This window comes from Anabrus simplex, chromosome 7, assembly GCF_040414725.1.
Source record: "Anabrus simplex isolate iqAnaSimp1 chromosome 7, ASM4041472v1, whole genome shotgun sequence".
Taxonomy (NCBI): Eukaryota; Metazoa; Arthropoda; class Insecta; order Orthoptera; family Tettigoniidae; genus Anabrus; species Anabrus simplex.
In genome coordinates, this window is record NC_090271.1 from 174758736 (window position 1) to 174775809 (window position 17074).

The window sequence follows — 17074 nt, forward strand, 5'->3', positions numbered from 1 at the left end:
CTTCCCACTATACTTCACCATTTCAGGTCTAATTTCATCTATTCCTGCTGCCTTATGACAATGGAGTTTATTTACTATCCTTTCCACTTCCTCAAGCATAATTTCACCAACATCATTTTCCTCCTCCCCATGAGCTTGGCTGTTTGCAACACCACAAGGATGATTTCCTTTTACATTGAGAAGATGTTCAAAATATTCCCTCCACCTCTCCAGTGATTCCCTGGGATCTATTATGAGTTCACCTGAATTACTCAAAACACTGTTCATTTCCTTTTTCCCTCCTTTCCTAAGATTCTTTATTACTGTCCAGAAAGGTTATCTGCTGCTTGACCTAGCCTTTCCAGGTTATTACCAAAATCTTCCCATGACTTCTTTTTGGATTCAACAACTATTTGTTTCGCTCTGTTTCTTTCATCTACGTACCAATCCCTGTCTGCCTCGGCCCTTGTTTGGAGCCATTTCTGATAAGCCTTCTTTTTACGTTCTCACTTCATCATTCCACCAAGATGTTCACCATTTCCCATCTTTACACACAGTTGTTCCTAGGCATTCCCTTGCTGTTTCTACTACAGCATCCCTGTATGCCACCCATTCACTTTCTATATCCTGAACCTGCTTACTGTCTACTGTTCGAAACTTCTCACTAATCATATCCATGTACTTCTGTCTAATTTCCTCGTCCTGGAGATTTTCTACCCTTATTCGTTTGCAGACAGATTTCACTTTCTCTACCCTAGGCCTAGAGATACTTAGTTCACTACAGATCAGATAGTGGTCTCAATCATCGAAAAATCCCCGAAAAACTCGTACATACCTAAAAGATTTCCTGAATTCAAAGTCTGTGAAGATATAGTCTATTATGGATCTGGTACCCCTAGCCTCCCATGTGTAGCGGTGAATAGCCTTATGCTTGAAGAATGTATTCGTAACAGCTAAACCCATACTAGCCCAGAAGTCCAACAAATGCTTCCCATTCCCATTAGCTTCCATATCTTCCCCACATTTACCAATCACCCTTTTGTATCCTTCAGTTCTATTCCCAACTCTCGCATTGAAATCGCCCATTAGCACTAGTCTATCCTTGCTGTTGACCCTGACCACGATGTCACTCAATGCTTCATAAAACTTGTCAACTTCATCCTCATCTGCACCCTCACATGGTGAATACACGGACACAATTCTTGTCCTAATTCCTCCCACTGACAAATCTACCCACATCATTCGCTCATTTACGTGCCTCACCGAAACTATGTTGCATGCAATGGTATTCCTGATAAAGAGCCCTACCCCAGACTCTGCCCTTCCCTTTCTAACACCTGTCAAGTACACTTTATAATCTCCTATCTCTTCCTCATTATCTCCCCTTACCCGAATATCACTTACTCCTAGCACATCCAGATGCATCCTTTTTGCTGACTCAGCCAGTTCTACCTTCTTTCTTCCATAAGCCCCATTAATATTGATGGCTCCCCATCAAATTCCATTTCGTTCGCCAAGTTGTTTCCAAGGAGTCCCTCGCCTGTCAAATGGGAGTCTGACTTCATTACTCCCATAGGTCCGAGGCTTGCTTAAAGTGTTCTGAGCTCGGTAAATTCATGAAGCAGGATGCTGCCCTACTTGCACATTGTCCAAGTGAGGATCTCTCCTCTAACGGGTTATGGACCACCGGTGAATTGTACAGTCCTAGCCGCCTGAGCACAAGGAGGGCCACGACTCAGAATATGTCCGAGATGCCCACTCCCATTCCATAGCAAGTGGTATCCCGACTCTCAGGACCACTTACTAGGCCACTCAGCCGTTGCCCATGTTTCATGAACTAGGACATGACTACAGTAACCCACAAACACGAACCATATTATTATTATTATTATTATTATTATTATTATTATTATTATTATTATTATTATTATTATTATTATTATTATCATCACTATTATTATTATTATTATTATTATTATTATTATTATTATTATTATTATTATTATTATTATTATTATCATCATCATCATCTGTTGCCTTTAAGTTCAGAGTTATAAATTTATTTGAAATGTATAAGATCATAAACTTAGGAAGTTCAGGTAAAGTATTAGGAAGCTTCATGAGTGCTACTAACTTATGTCAGTAGACTTGCTAATATTCATGCCAAGTGAAGTTAATTTGGAAGGACAGTGTAAATACTTGCTTTAATATTTCTTCAGGCAAATTTAATTTTATTAGCTTGTGGACATTCAAATGAGACGAGTATGATTGGAATCGTAAATACTTGGAATAATATTTTATCAGGGAACTTTAATTTATAATTCGTTTGCAGACTCATTTAATTGAGACAAGTGGAATTCGAGTTGTGTAAATAGTTGCTTGGATTCAAAGTTATTCCTCAACCATTAGACTACAGTTCATTTAGTAGCCTGGTGTCATAAATTAAGTTAAAGTGAGCATGACTCAATTGATCCAAAAGAACGAACATTACCTCTCCTCACACCATGACAGAAATACCCGAACATGTAACATCACCCTTCTTGCACTGAGGTGACCAGGACTCAGGACACTATAGCAACTTCCCATGGACTGGATTGGAACTTCTAATATAACAGCTAGACCTTCATGGTGAATGGTCCATGGTACTTCTTAGCGACTGGAACATTGTAGAGATATGGTGTTTGAGTGTTGCAGAGTTAAAGCCCCGCCTGGAGCAATGTCAGCTCAAGATCAGCTGTAATAGGTGATATAAAATCACTCTTCTAAACTTTGCTACTTACAGTGTTCAAAAACAAATATGACTCTGAAAATAGAGTCCCTCGTGATTTCAAAGCTAAACTCTCTACCTAGTTTCAATAGTGGACTACACACTCCCTGCAGATCCTATAACTTGTGTTTGAGCTAGCCCACAAGGTGTTGCTGATTATATATATATTTATTTAACTTTGTTCTATATTCAAACATTTTACTGTTTAGAATAAGTATATTTCTCTTTAAAATGTTTGTGTAAAAATTAACCCAAGGAGAACCACTAGGGAGAACAGCTAAACTTTATAAAATTATAAGAGAAATGTAATCTCAAATCAATCAATGTCTAAAGGCAATGCCTTCTCGGTTCAACCATTGCCTTCTGTCTTCGCCTTGTCGTTTCATCTCACAATAGGAACTACATCAAATGTTTTGCATCAATACTTGAAGGAATTACTTCCTAGGTTGACCTCTTCCCTTCTTTCCTAAGATCTTTCCTTCTAGTAGATTGGTTAGTAGTATGAGCCTCCTATCTTTCCAGTCTAATCCCGAAGATTTAATAATTTTGAAGAGTTGGTCCCAATTTACATTATCAAAAGCCTTTTTAGTATCTATAAATGCTATATATGTGTTTCTATTCATTTCCATTCTTCTTTCTAACATTGTTCTTAGAGCCAAGATTGTTTCTCTTGTTCCCATCCCTTTCCTGAAACCAAACTGGTCTGGATCAATTTGGAAATCAAGTTTGTTATTTATCGTGGCTTTTATTATTGACAATAATATTTTGGATGCATGACACAGCAGTGTTATGGTTCTGTGTTCAAAGCATTCCACACTACTTCATTTCTTTGGTATCATAACTGTTCTGCTATTGGTGAAGTCCTCAGGAATTTTGCCACTATTGTAGCATCTGCAGATTACATCATAAAGTAGGTCTTTCATTTTATAACTCATATTCTTTAGTAGTTCTCCTGGTATGTTATCTGGACTGCAAGCTTTATTGTCACTTATTCTCTCAAGCGCTGATTCAAATTCTCTTCTTGTGATAACAGGGCCTTTATCATCTTCTTCTATATCATTTTCCAAGGAGAGGAAGCTGAACAACGGATTGCCCCAAGGATCAGTTCTCTCACCATTATTGTTCAACTTATATCTCTCTGACCTTCCTGACACTTCATCCAGAAAATTCTGCTATGCCGACGACTTGGCTCTAGCTGTACAAGATCAGGTAATGGAGACGACTGAAGAGATTCTGACCAAAGACCTGTCTTTACTGGAAGACTACTTCAAAATCTGGAGACTCCAACCCAGTGCGAGCAAAACAGAAGTGTCCTGCTTTCATTTAAATAATCGTTTGGCGAACGTGAAACTGAATGTTAGTTTCAGAGGGAGAATTCTTCATCATAACTGGAACCCAAAATACCTTGGTGTCATCTTGGACCGTACACTATCCTTCAAACAACACCTCCTGAACTTAGCACAAAAGTTGAAGTCTCGAAATAACATCCTTCATAAACTGTGTGGAACTACTTGGGGATCTTCAGCAACCACTTTGCGATCTTCAGCCCTGGGTTTGGTGTATTCAAGTGCCGAGTATTGTGCACCTGTTTGGATGAACAGTCATCATACAAGGCTTGTTGACACCCAGCTTAATACCACAATGCGCATCATATCTGGCGCAATCACATCTACTCCAGTTCATTGGATTCCACTGCTAACTGGTATAATGCCACCTGATCTACGCCGATCTAATGCCCTTATGAAGGAATTTCACAAGATCTCAAGAAATCCTAGTCTACCCGTGAATAGTGACCTGCCACTTCTGAATCTTAACAGACTAAAATCACGCCATCCAACTCTGCGTGATGCCTCTAACATGGATGCTAAAGATTTTAAATCTCTTGATGAGTGGAAAAGTAGATGGGAAGCAGCAACGGATGTGCGCCTTCATACCTTCTTCTCAGGTCCCAGACTTCCAAGTGGATCCCACCTACCACGCAAGACCTGGACTGCCCTGAATAGAATCAGAACAGGACATGGTCGGTGCAGAGCCGCTCTCCATAAGTGGAAAAAGCTACCTAACCCAGACTGTGACTGCGGAGCTCCACACCAGACTGTTCGTCATATCGTCAGGGAATGTAGGATTCGAGCCTATCACGGTGATGAGGATGACTTCCTGCTGCTAACTCCGGATGCTGCACGCTGGATCGAAGAATTAGACATTCAATTGTGAAGCACAAGTTGCTTTGTTTCTCAGCTGTAAATATGTATATATGTATATTACTGATTATGTCTGTATAAGCCATACGCTAAATAAATAATCCAGTTCAATATACCATTCTTTATTAGATACATTCCCATCATAGGTATTCAAGGTATTCTTTCCACTGAAGGCTGACTTTATCCGCATCTAGTAAGATTTTTCCATTTTTATCCTTTATTATAGAACTTTTCACTTTCGGTTTCTGGTTTAAGGTTCTGATGTGTCAAAGAGCTCTATCAGTTTTTCCTTCAGCAATATTGTTTCCAATGTTCTTAGTTATCTCAGCCATACATTCCTCCTTTGCTTTTCTGCAAAGGGTTGTAATTAGATTTTTTAAAATCTATATTGTTCCTGACTTCTTATGGTATTCTCTCTCCTGTACTGGAGAAATATTGGATCTGACAGTAAAGTGAATGTAATCTACAGGAGATAAAAACAGAGAAAATGCATGTAGCCAGTATATGGAGGTATCTTAAACTCTATGACTTAGTTAAAGTCTAGAAAATATCTCAAAATGCTAAGCTTATCTAAAGATATATCCAAGAACTATTTATGGGATATACAGTACTATATTGAGCCATACCCTAGATGCCTCATTTATATATTTAATCATATTTTCAACGTGGAAAGCAGTCTGATGGTTCAAACGTAGTAAGTTGAAGACAAGACCGGAAGTCAGTTGGAGTGACAAGTGTGAGAGACTCGCTGGTAATTTTCCACCAGCAGCATGATATTACAATTTTTGAAGCAAGTTAGTACCGGTAAGCAAGTGTAAGGGAGCATCACACCACCAGTTGAATCTAGCCATTGAGAAGCTAGGGGCGTGCTAGATTTGAACGTAGGGAAGCCCGTAATAAAGACTCCAGAATGACCAACTTCATTGTTGCAGTGCTGTGTTCATCAAAATACGTTATTAGCGGCTATTCCACAGGTCTGAGTGAGATAGAAATCTGAGAAAAAATTATGGAATACAATTAGATATTTAGACTTAGTACTTGAGCGCTTTGCTTATTACTAGTTCAAAATACAGAGCCGTTGATCAGGCCTAGGCCACTGATTGGTTACCTTTTCAAACACTCGGGGATTTCCCTGAGATAACGAACCTGGTGTTGGATATTTAAACTCACTGCAAGGTGAAGCGTCCCCTTTCTTGTTCTGTATTCTGCTGTGCGTGGTGAGAGTTGTACGTGACGTGCGAGATGGCTGCCACGTGGACAGATTTTCTTTATGTGCTCAGGCAGATCAGAAACAGTGTACTTTTGCATAAGTGAAACCGTGTCTTATTTAAAATTAACTGCATTCTTTTGCCAAGTGTGGGATGGCATTATATATGCACATTAACTGTGTAAACTAGTAAGTATACAATTGCACTCTGATAATAAATAGCGCGAGGGACGCTTATGATTATCATCACTGGTCGGGTCACGGACGCGCGAGAAAAACTGTAAGAGTATGTTCCGTATGATATTGTGCTGCTTTCAAGGATGAGCGTTGAACCTTAAGATATTTTATATCTTAAAATTCGTACTACGGCTACGTGGTATATAGCCTGTGTTAGTTCGATGCTGTGCACCGAGCATGCTTAGCAGTGAAGAGGAACTAACCTTCTACATACTTTGCAGATTTACAAGAACGAGTTTAGAAGAAGAATGCATCACCAGGAAATAAAGCAAGAACTTATCTGCGTGTGCTACATGTGATGATGATGATGGAATAGGGAGGCAGGACGCAGCGGCGATGTGAACCGCTGGGTGAGGTCATGTGAGCTGTTGAAGTTAAGTGCTATGATGACATTTTAAATACATGATTTATGATATGCGTTAAATGCTAGTGAGAAATAGGTTACTGATTTAAATTTAATTCTCAGCCAGATGACATTCGCTCAGTTTGTATTTAATTACACGTAAATATGGACAGGGTTGGATTGCATCCTTTGCTTTGATTTTCTGTATATAGTTAGATAGTTGGGATCCAAGGGAACTGTAGGTTCATTTTTGTATATTTTTCTCTGTGTTTTTTGTGTGTTGCCAGGTATTTTATTCCTGTGTTCTACATGTGAAGGTTTAGTTAGCTGCAATCATAAAATAATATTATGAGCAATACGCTTGCTCGTTGACATTAATTTCATTTCAAAATTACAGTAGCTAGATTCAGTTAGAATGTTTATTTGCATGTGTCTTTTCAGTGTCTACAAGATGGAATGTGTTGCATGCATGCTGTTGATTTAAGTCAGGGATATTGAAAAAGAGTGGAAGCTTGTTTGGTGAAGGATTTTTATTGAAGGGCTCATGCCATTGCATGTTGGATGATAATGAGATGAATGCTGATTTATATTTGAATTAAAGGGCTCATGTGGAGTGCACGATTGGCAATGTTGAATTTTATATGAGAAGCCAGAGTGAGCCCAGTATTTGAAAGGGGACTGATATTTATTGGAATGTGTAGGAAGTCGTGAATGATATGGTAAGGCAATGAGAATATTATGTGTATTTGAGAAGATGTTAGTCTCCCATAGTGTGTGTTAATATGAGCCCAGGAAAGGCTGATGAATGATGAGCCTGCTAGCAGGTAGTGCAGTCAGCTTAGATAATGTTAGCCCTGTGTGATGTGAAAGGTCGCTTCCGTAGTAAGATTGGCCCCAAAACAGCAAACCAAGTCTAGTGAGTTGGTTTGCATTTTGACATTTATAGCTGTTAGCCAAGCACGTGGTGTGAGAAGGAGAGACAATGGTGGGCATTGTGTTACGCTCATATGCAGCTGGATGATACAGGAATGTTGCCCATTGCCTTTTTATTTTGTATTGTGATAGTTTGCCATTGTTTTCTTTTCAGGAGTGTTTATTTATAATGTGTGTTGAAATTTACTTTGTCTTGTTTAAATTGGGAATACAGCCCGTAAGCTGTTTGATGATTGTTGGTTTTTCTAGTTCTGCCTATATCCTTGTTGTGAGCTGGGACTCAAATGTAGAATCTGTGTTTTTGGATGGGATATATATGTTGCCAACCTTGTACCAATGTATAGTATTTGATTTTTAGAACTGTATTCCCGGATGTACATATAGAGTAGTTGTATTTCACTAGTATTTTGTCGTATATTATAAACTCATGTTATGTACATTCAAACGTGGTTAGGCCACTCAACATCACACACAAATGATGCAGCTACACACTCACATAAATTCGTAAACTTAGTGTCGTGTCTCCATGTAAAACAGGAACTTTGATTTTGTATATTTTGATTCAGGTCAATATATTTAACTATGTAATTTATTTTGGAACTATATCCGAGTTTGTATTTGATTCAGTAATTTTTGTTTCATTTGATTATTTTTATTATGTGCAGATCATATTTCTGGAGCCTATTTGAGGCAAATTTAACTTGATTTATTTCTTTGTGTCAGTATGGATCGGTTATTTTTCTGGGAATAAATCCTTCTTACCCCTTAAATGTATATCGCATTTGATAAACCTCCATTATTCCTGTCGTTCTACTTAGTTGTAATTGAGAACTTCGGCTTTATTTCTACCCTCGGCAGCCTAACGCTCTCTCTACCCACTTGAGCTTAATCGGAAGTTTCAGACAAGAAATGGAGTGATTGTCCTAGGTGGTCCTTACACCTACGGTACGGTACAGTATATTAGTAAGTATACTTAAACAATTTTGTAAAATTTTCTCAGTTGGATTATCTTAAATATTGTGTACTGTAATAATCTAACTGCATGTAGTGATTACAATAAATGAATGCTCTTCCCCACAGTTGGTGGTCATCTTCGATTGTGGGAGAAGAGTATTCTATTAATTTATTCATTCATTCATTTACTCATTAATTCAGTCATATATACTGTTGTGAAAGCAAATTAAACCAATAAAAAAGTTGACTAGTAAAAACACCTGTGTCAAGTTGTAATATTAAATTTGAAACCAGTATCAATATAATACTGAATTTACTGGAAATATACTGAATTGGAAACCTTCAAACCCATAGACACCCTGCAAATATCACACACACACAAACTTCATAGGGCTGTTGATCATAGTAACTCATGCTCATAAAATGTAGCAGAGGAAACATAAAAGTACTAAAATAAACAAATAGAAACTATAATTTTTTGTAATATTATTAAGAAAAATGTGTGTTTTTAGAAAATTAGTACAATAATTAGGGTTGTGAAATATTTTGTTCTCCAATTACTAAACAGGGAACATAATAGCAATAATTATTAATTTGCTCTAAAAAAAGTATAACATTTTAATTTATTTTTTCCTGAAGAACATGACACTGACCTAAGATCAGAAGAGAAATAGCACTAAGAGTAAGTATTACACATAAATATCTTCCTGTTATTGGCACATCAAATAATTTACAGGACAAACGTAGAGATGACGTGTATAATAATATAGAATCTAAATCTTCTCCTGGAGTGTCTTTGTATACAAATGGTCTCACACGTACTTCATGGCCTAGATGGCAGATGGCTCTACAAGCATTTGTTAATCGGGCTGCCTGTCAAAGAAGACATATTTCAATTAGTCTGCTGGTAATTGGCATAAAATCACCTAATCGTAGTCAGAGGTTAGTACATTGGTTGCCAAAATCTCAGTTAACAGCAATGATTAGTTAGTTAATTGGTTGTTTAACTGGTGACAATCATCAAAAGTTATTTGGTTAACGGCACGATCCCAAAAATCTGATATAGCCCTTAATATGAGGCGAACATTGATGTGCTTTTTTCTTTGAGTCAGGAAGTGTTACAGCAGTACTATTCACCCTCACCTTCAGCTGTTGCATCTAGGGCTGATAATGACCTAGTGTGCTTTCGAGAGCTTTAATATGCCACCAGATGGACCCGTGCACTTGCCAAATCTGAATGCTGATACAAGCTTTACCAATGTCTAAATAGGCCTTACAGAGCTAATGATGTGTATATATTAGCCATATCTTCATCTCTGAGGTGTAAAGGTCATTGTCCATGGCATACACATCAAGGATGACCACGGAAAGATCTTGTTATGACCAGCAGATATTCCCAAGCATTGGAAGGATTTTTTTGATTCATCAGCAATAAGGAGTTCAAACAGCCTCCCATTCCAACAGTTGATCCAGTTCATGGTTCAGTAACTTTAATCCAATGTCCATCTGTACCATGAAAAGTTTAAGGAGACTGGACCTGATAACATTACTACCACAGCACGGAGCAGAATTCCTAGTAGATGTATTTAATAAATGCCTCAAGGACAACAAGATCCTGTCTGTCCAACAGATTAGTGCCATACTGCTAATCTAGAAAGGCAAAGATGTTAGATTTTCCAATTATTGCCCAATATGTCTCCTCTACCACACACTGAAGCATGTTATTGATGTCCATGTGTGCAGCATTATTGCCATCCATCAAACTACTTTACCTTTGCGAAGGGCTATGGAACAACAGATGCCATCCACCCCATATGGCTACCAAAGGAGAGAGGAAGAAATAGAGGACAATCCACTTAACCTCTTTAAATTTGAAAAAGACATTTGATAGGGTCCCACACAAGTTATTTGGTATTCTTATCATTCACATCATGTACCAGAAGCACAAGTCTGCCAGATTCAGCTTGTTTACATCAGCAACACCAGTTCAGTTTGTTGCAATACTGGAGCGAACAAGCCATTTTTTTTTTTGAGTTGACGTCCATCAATGTTTCACCCTGCCACCACTACTTTTTATTCTCTATTCTTCAACATGTCGTCTGCAAACATGAAAGTACCTCATCCTTGGACACTGCTATATGTTGATGATGTCAGCTGATTAATGAGATAAGAGAAAGAGAGACAGACAGACAGGCTTGGGCAATTGGTCAACCAATAAAAGACAAGGTTTAATAATTTTGGAATGCAGCTAAAAGTTCTGGATTGAAATGTGGCATCCAGATGGATAGTATTATTGTGGTATAGATGTTACCCCCACTTGTCAAAAGTACCAAAATCTGTTCTCTCTCCTTCCATTTAACAACTGAAGGCTAGATGCTTGAAACCATGTCAATGCTGTACTTCAGCGAAGTGGCACCAAATATCCTCTTTCATTCGGGACTTCCCATTGTGTTTCACGTATTATGCCTATTGTAAACCATCAAATTTTTCTTTCAATTCAATACATCCCACGAAAAGTTGTCAAATGTTTATACAAAAAAAGCTCAACCATCAATATAGATCAAACATGAGATTTATAGTCTGTAATTGTCAAATCTTGTCAAACCTTCAGCAATGTTGAACAAGATTTGAAAAGATTTGATAGTATTTTGTTTTAACATGGAGGAAAGGCAAACAGCAGTTGTGGTTCTTGGACTAGCAGTGAGATACATTCTTAAAAGAAAGAGAAATGCACAATATACCATCATTTATGTGGGAAAAATATTAATGTGGTTATCTTCAACCTAATTTTTGTAATGTATTTACTGCCATAACATCATTTGCAGAGGTTCTGTTATATTGCATTTACTCACATTAATTGAATAAGAATGATAGCAATGCAATGGAAATTCATATCTTATTACATGAAAACATATTATGAATTCAATAATAATAATAATAATAATAATAATAATAATAATAATAATAATAATAATAATCAATGATGATGATGATGATGATGATGATGATGTAAAGAACATCATAAATCGATCATTGTTGACAGTGTTTGCTTATAGGTTACCATATGGTAATAAATGTAAAAACTGTTCGCTTCTCTTGCAATCTTCATGTATGCTGCCATTTTATTCATTTTATTTTGGTACTCTACGGGGTCCTCTGAATGTAGGCACGGATGTGCCTCATTCTTAGCAGTACACACACAAAATTCCTCGGTCATGAAGATGAAGCTATTTTTGTTGTTTTGATTCCTGTCCAGCAATCCCAGCATGCCTAGCGGCATGCCTAGCGTGCTCTGTTAATACTCAAATTCCATAGGTCAATTCTGTCAAAGACTTGACAATTCTTTGAACAATCAGAACATGTTCTAATTCACTTTCAAGACTTTTGAAGACTTCTCAAAACTTTTCAAGTATTGCAAATGATTTGACAAATAAACTTGTTAAGTATTGGCAATTCTTGTGAATTACTGATAATTCTTGTGAAGTCTTGAATTTCATAAAAATTTGATCATGTACAACAGGCTACTACACAATTGTCTCTGCAGTGGCACTCCTTGGGTCAAATGATTGTCAGCAACAAAGAAACATGAATAGATGCTTCACACAATGCACATGTTGAGTTAGTCTATGGAAGTTGTATGGCTTGACCATCTATATCAGAACTGTCCCTGTTTCAAGCAAGAGGAAATCAGGCTGCTGTGGTAAAGCCATATGATGTGAGGCACTAGTATCAACCAAACGGAAGAAGGCCTGAAAACTGGCTGAGGAAAAGATGAGTGAATTGCTTATAAAAAGACTATGACTGATGACCTAAACAACAACACCACCTTTACTACACGGAACTCAAAAACAATGTAAACTACTCATTAAAATGAGGGAATTACATTTTTTACATCATTAAAGCATATAAAAATAAGGTATAAGGCTTTTCAGGCGTTTGCTCTATGAAACCAGCGTTTCATTTTAGACTTGATACCAAAGGCATCAGAGTGGGATGTGTCAGGCCACCCATACTATTGCTGAGGTATATGCAAATAATTTACTACTACTAAAAATGCTTTCATTCCGTACTCTGAAGGGGTACAGCGGGCCTTCTAGAAGGTTACACCTTCTCTCAAGCCAAGGAAATTTGAATTGGTGATTTAAGGCATGAAGAAGGTGAGAGGGTGGCAGCTGTGACCTGTAGAAGGATCTGCCCTGGCATTTGCCTTAGTGCAGGAGAAGGAAAACCATTCTCATGACAGCCGACAGTGGAGACCAGCCTTTCACCTCCCAAATGTAGAGCTGCAAGGCAACTAAAATTAGATGCCCACTCTGCTCAGTGCAAGTGAATTTATCAGAAGCCCATATGTAGAGGTACAATGTGATCACAGCATACGAGAGGCAGAATAGAAAATAAGTTACAGGATTGTGAGCAAAACAGACCTCAAGAATGTGTTGAGGTGGACAACAGACAATGATATTACACGCGAGAGGTCACACCCGCAGCAATTTGCTGCACTTTTTAAATATTTGTTTAGCCGCTGTAGGGCTTAGGACGCTCGTTTCATTCCTCCCCTCCCTCTCTCCCACCTGACGTTGATTATCGTCAGTGTATTGCCTGCAGCGTTCCGGGGTAGTTTAAATTTTCTTTCACTCTTGCATCTGCTGTGGCAAATTGCCTCCGAGCGACTCCTCACGTAGTGTATTCTTACACGAGTACATTTCCAAGAAAATTTCTTAAGTAAAGTTCATGAGGTTTATGGTGGCTTTCAGTGAAGTGTAGTGCTGTAGTTTTACCTTGAATTGTGCAAAAATCATTCATTGAAATGTACAAATGCAAATGCTGAGGCAATTTGCTCACGGGCAATCTCTCGCATTCTTTAAAACTCACGTAATTTTACCAGATTTTGCAAAAAAAAAATTATTATTATTTTTTTTTTTACATTGAGAAAATATTGTTACTGGGTAATTATGTTAGTACTAGTTGAAAGGCAGTTAAACAGGGTACATATTTTTATCAGAGCATTCACTGCAAAAGGAAAATAGCAGCTCATTAGAATATTAAGCGTAAGCAATTTGCTTTCGCACGACCTCTCGCATTCTAAAACGGGTGCGACCTCTCACGTTCTAAAACGGGTGCGACCTCTCGCATTCTAAAACAGGTCCGACCTCTCGCGTGTTAATGTAAACAGGATGAAAAGTTAGGTTGTTAGTTACTTTTTGCTAGTTGCTTCATGTCGCGCCAACACAGATAGATCTTATGGCGAAGATGGGATAGGGAAGGGGTAGGAGTGGGAAGGAAGCAGCCGTGGCCTTAATTAAGGTACAGCCCCAGCATTTGCCTGGTGTGAAATGGGAAACCACGGAAAACCATCTTCAGGGCTGCCGACAGTGCGGTTTGAACCCACTACCTCCCGGATGCAAGCTCACAGCCGCGCCCCTAACCGCATGGCCAACTCACCCGGTGGTTGTTAGTTTCACCATGAGGAAAAGTCCGATCAGTTTAGTTTTTTTTTTTTTGCTGGCGGCTTTACGTCGCACCGACACAGATAGGTCTTATGGCGATGATGGGATGGGAAAGGTCTAGCAGTTGGAAGGAAGCGGCTATGGCCTTAATTAAGGTACAGCCCCAGCATTTGCCTGGTGTGAAATGGGAAACCACAGAAAACCATCTTCAGGGCTGCCAACAGTGGGATTTGAACCCACTATCTCCCAGATGCAAACTCACAGCTGCGCAACCCTAACCATATGGCCAACTCGCCCAGTGTCCCTATCAGTTTTAATTACTGTGTTGATGGAGTGAATGTGCCTCACAGGTATCACTGTAAGTATTTAGGAATTAATATAAGGAAAGAACCTCACTGCGGAAAGCACATTAATGAGGTTGTAAATAAAGATTACAGATCTCTTCATATGGTTATGAGAGTATTTAGGGGTTGTAGTAAGGATGCAAAGGAGAGGGCGTGTAAATTCAATGTTCATATAGGTTCACTGTTGGATGCGCTAGCGAATGGTTGGCTGTTCCAAGAGCTCTGTATTATCGTGGTGATGAAGTAATTAATACTTATTGAAATTTAGTTATATTTAATTTTGTTTATGTGATCCATTTAGTTCTATAAATACTGATGTTTAGTGTTTATTTGTAGAAATTAAGATTAGTGATATTTATTAAAAATTACATTGAGTAGTTCTGTTGATGTTCAAGAGATTACATGTTGCAGGTAGAATTTACTCTGTTTCGAGTTTGGATTGAGAGAAAGAAGAAATAATTCATTTTTTAAATTTACATATCAGTAGGTTTGTTTTTATTTTCCTTCCTTTATTATATTTTTTTTTACAAGTTGGTTTAAGTTTCACCAACATGAATAGGTCTTGTGGCAATGGTGGGATAGGAAAGGGCTAGGAGTGGGGAGGAAGTGGCTGTAGCCTTAATTAAGGTACAGCCCCAGCCTTTGCCTGGAGTTGAAATGGGAAAACACGGAAAACCATCTTCAGGGCTGCTGATAGTGTGGTTTGAATCTACTGTCTCCCAAATGCAAGCTCATAGCTGCGCGACCTTTAACGCACAGCCAACTCGCTCGGTAGTAAGTTTATTGATAGAAAACTTACAAAGACAAGACATTATAAGGAGTTGTGACTTTCACAGCTTTACATTCGTACAGGCAATCGACAGTAGATAAGGTATTTCCTATAGCAATTCCTCAGGTCCACCTATCAGGAAGGAAATAATTTCTCTAATATACCCTTATAAATTTTGTTTAAAGGAAGAAATTCAACAGAATATACAGTATTTCGCTAGCAAAACAGTTAATAGTCGTATTGTTATCAATTTTCGTATTGTTGGCTTATGGTTGAGAACAAAGGATATAGTGTAGTCAAGAAGACAAAAAATAATAATCAGCTGATTATTCCAATAATATATTTGTAGTTCCGAGTAGGTAGCTTAATTCTCCAGCGTACTTTATACTTCGCACCCATGATCTTTTAGCCTTTCAAGGCAGTTTTCTATTAGCTTGTAAAAAAAAAATCTAATAAGGATTTAGTTTTAACCACATTTCTGTTGTTTCAGTTAATGAATTGTAATTAGAAGGCAATTTAAATGAAGTTTAGAATATTGTAGTGTAGTTATTTATTAGACATTATCGTGCCTGTAGTAGTAGTAGTAGTAGTAGTAGTATACAAATGTATTTTATAATTAGGATATGTCTTGATGCAAGTGTAATGGACTAGTATAACTAGGAAACAATTCTCCTAACCCATGGATAAATATTGGAAACATCAAGCTCGATTAATAGGTATTATTATTATTGTTATTATTATTATGACTTGTGAGGTGTGGTTATGAAGTTGTTTACGTCTATTATTATTATTATTATTATTATTATTATTATTATTATTATTATTATTTACATAGTTATGTATGGACTTTATTTGGTATAAATCATTGTTGTATCATTTATTATTTGTGTGTTGTATGATCTGTCTTGTGTAACAAAACATGTGAGGTTATGTCACGATACATCTGCTGTATAAGACTTCATTTAATGTGAGAACACATAATTAATAATATATAATTTATTATTACCTGTAAATATGATGTATAAATCCAATGCAATGTTGTGCAATACAGGGTAATAGTCCGGAACAACGCATCTTCATCACTAGAGATTTATAGAATGTTCTATACATTTGTACATACATTATTGGAGACTTGAGAAAATATGAGAAAACATGTTGTGTCATACTTTTCTAGAAGCCTCCCAGGCAAGGTATATAAAGAGATAGTCTTGGGAGTTGGAAATGAGTTATTGTTATTAGTGAGACTTGTTAGTGAAAGTCGTTAGTCAAGTGTGTGAAGTCTTGTTGCGATTTTGTTGTGTTGGTAATCAGTTGACATGCTAATGTAGCAGTCAAATGTTTGTCAAGATGGTGGTTCATTAATGTATATATAATTTGTAAATAACATAGTGTACACAAGTGACAGCATCTTGTGTGTGCATCTTTGTGGTTACAACAGTTTAAGTAAAATAATTTTAGTGTAGTTTTTTTTATTAGTTAGTTTCTTGCTGGTATTATTGTCATGAAATCTTTGTATAAAATACAATATTTCCTTCCTCTCACATATATATACACTATTTTATTTCTGTTGATATATCCATATTATGTCACATTTCTTTAAAGAGATTAAAAAAAGTGGTTGAGGGAGGCAGGTGTAAGGACTGTGGGTGTGAGTGGGAATTAAGAATGAGGGAAGAAATACCAAGTCCAACTCCTTGACTGATGCCTTCCATACAGAGGGTTCCGAGTTCAATTCCTGGCTGGGTCGGACATTTTAATCATGCATGATTAATTCTGAAACAGATCAGACTTCTTCTGAATCGGGGACTGGGGACTTGTGTTTGTCCCAATACTCTCCCCTTCATAATAAGACAATGTACTACACTACCAACCACTGCTGAAACACTCAATAGT

The 17074-nt window shown here is 37.5% G+C and overlaps 1 protein-coding gene across 4 annotated transcripts in view; it reads right to left on the reverse strand.

Moving 5' to 3' along the window:
- Positions 1-17074, reverse strand: part of GrlHz (Gustatory receptor-like Holozoa) — a 227476-nt gene that overhangs the window by 66372 nt on the left and 144030 nt on the right. For 3 of the 4 annotated variants that reach the window (XM_068228642.1, XM_067151468.2, XM_067151466.2), the window contains one exon: positions 9091-9494. The exons of the other annotated variant lie outside the window; for it this stretch is intronic. In XM_068228642.1, the coding sequence (XP_068084743.1) occupies positions 9240-9494 (255 nt within the window). In that variant the 3' untranslated portion in view covers positions 9091-9239. Of the gene's footprint in view, positions 1-9090; positions 9495-17074 lie in introns of those variants that run through there. 4 annotated transcript variants of the gene reach the window in all.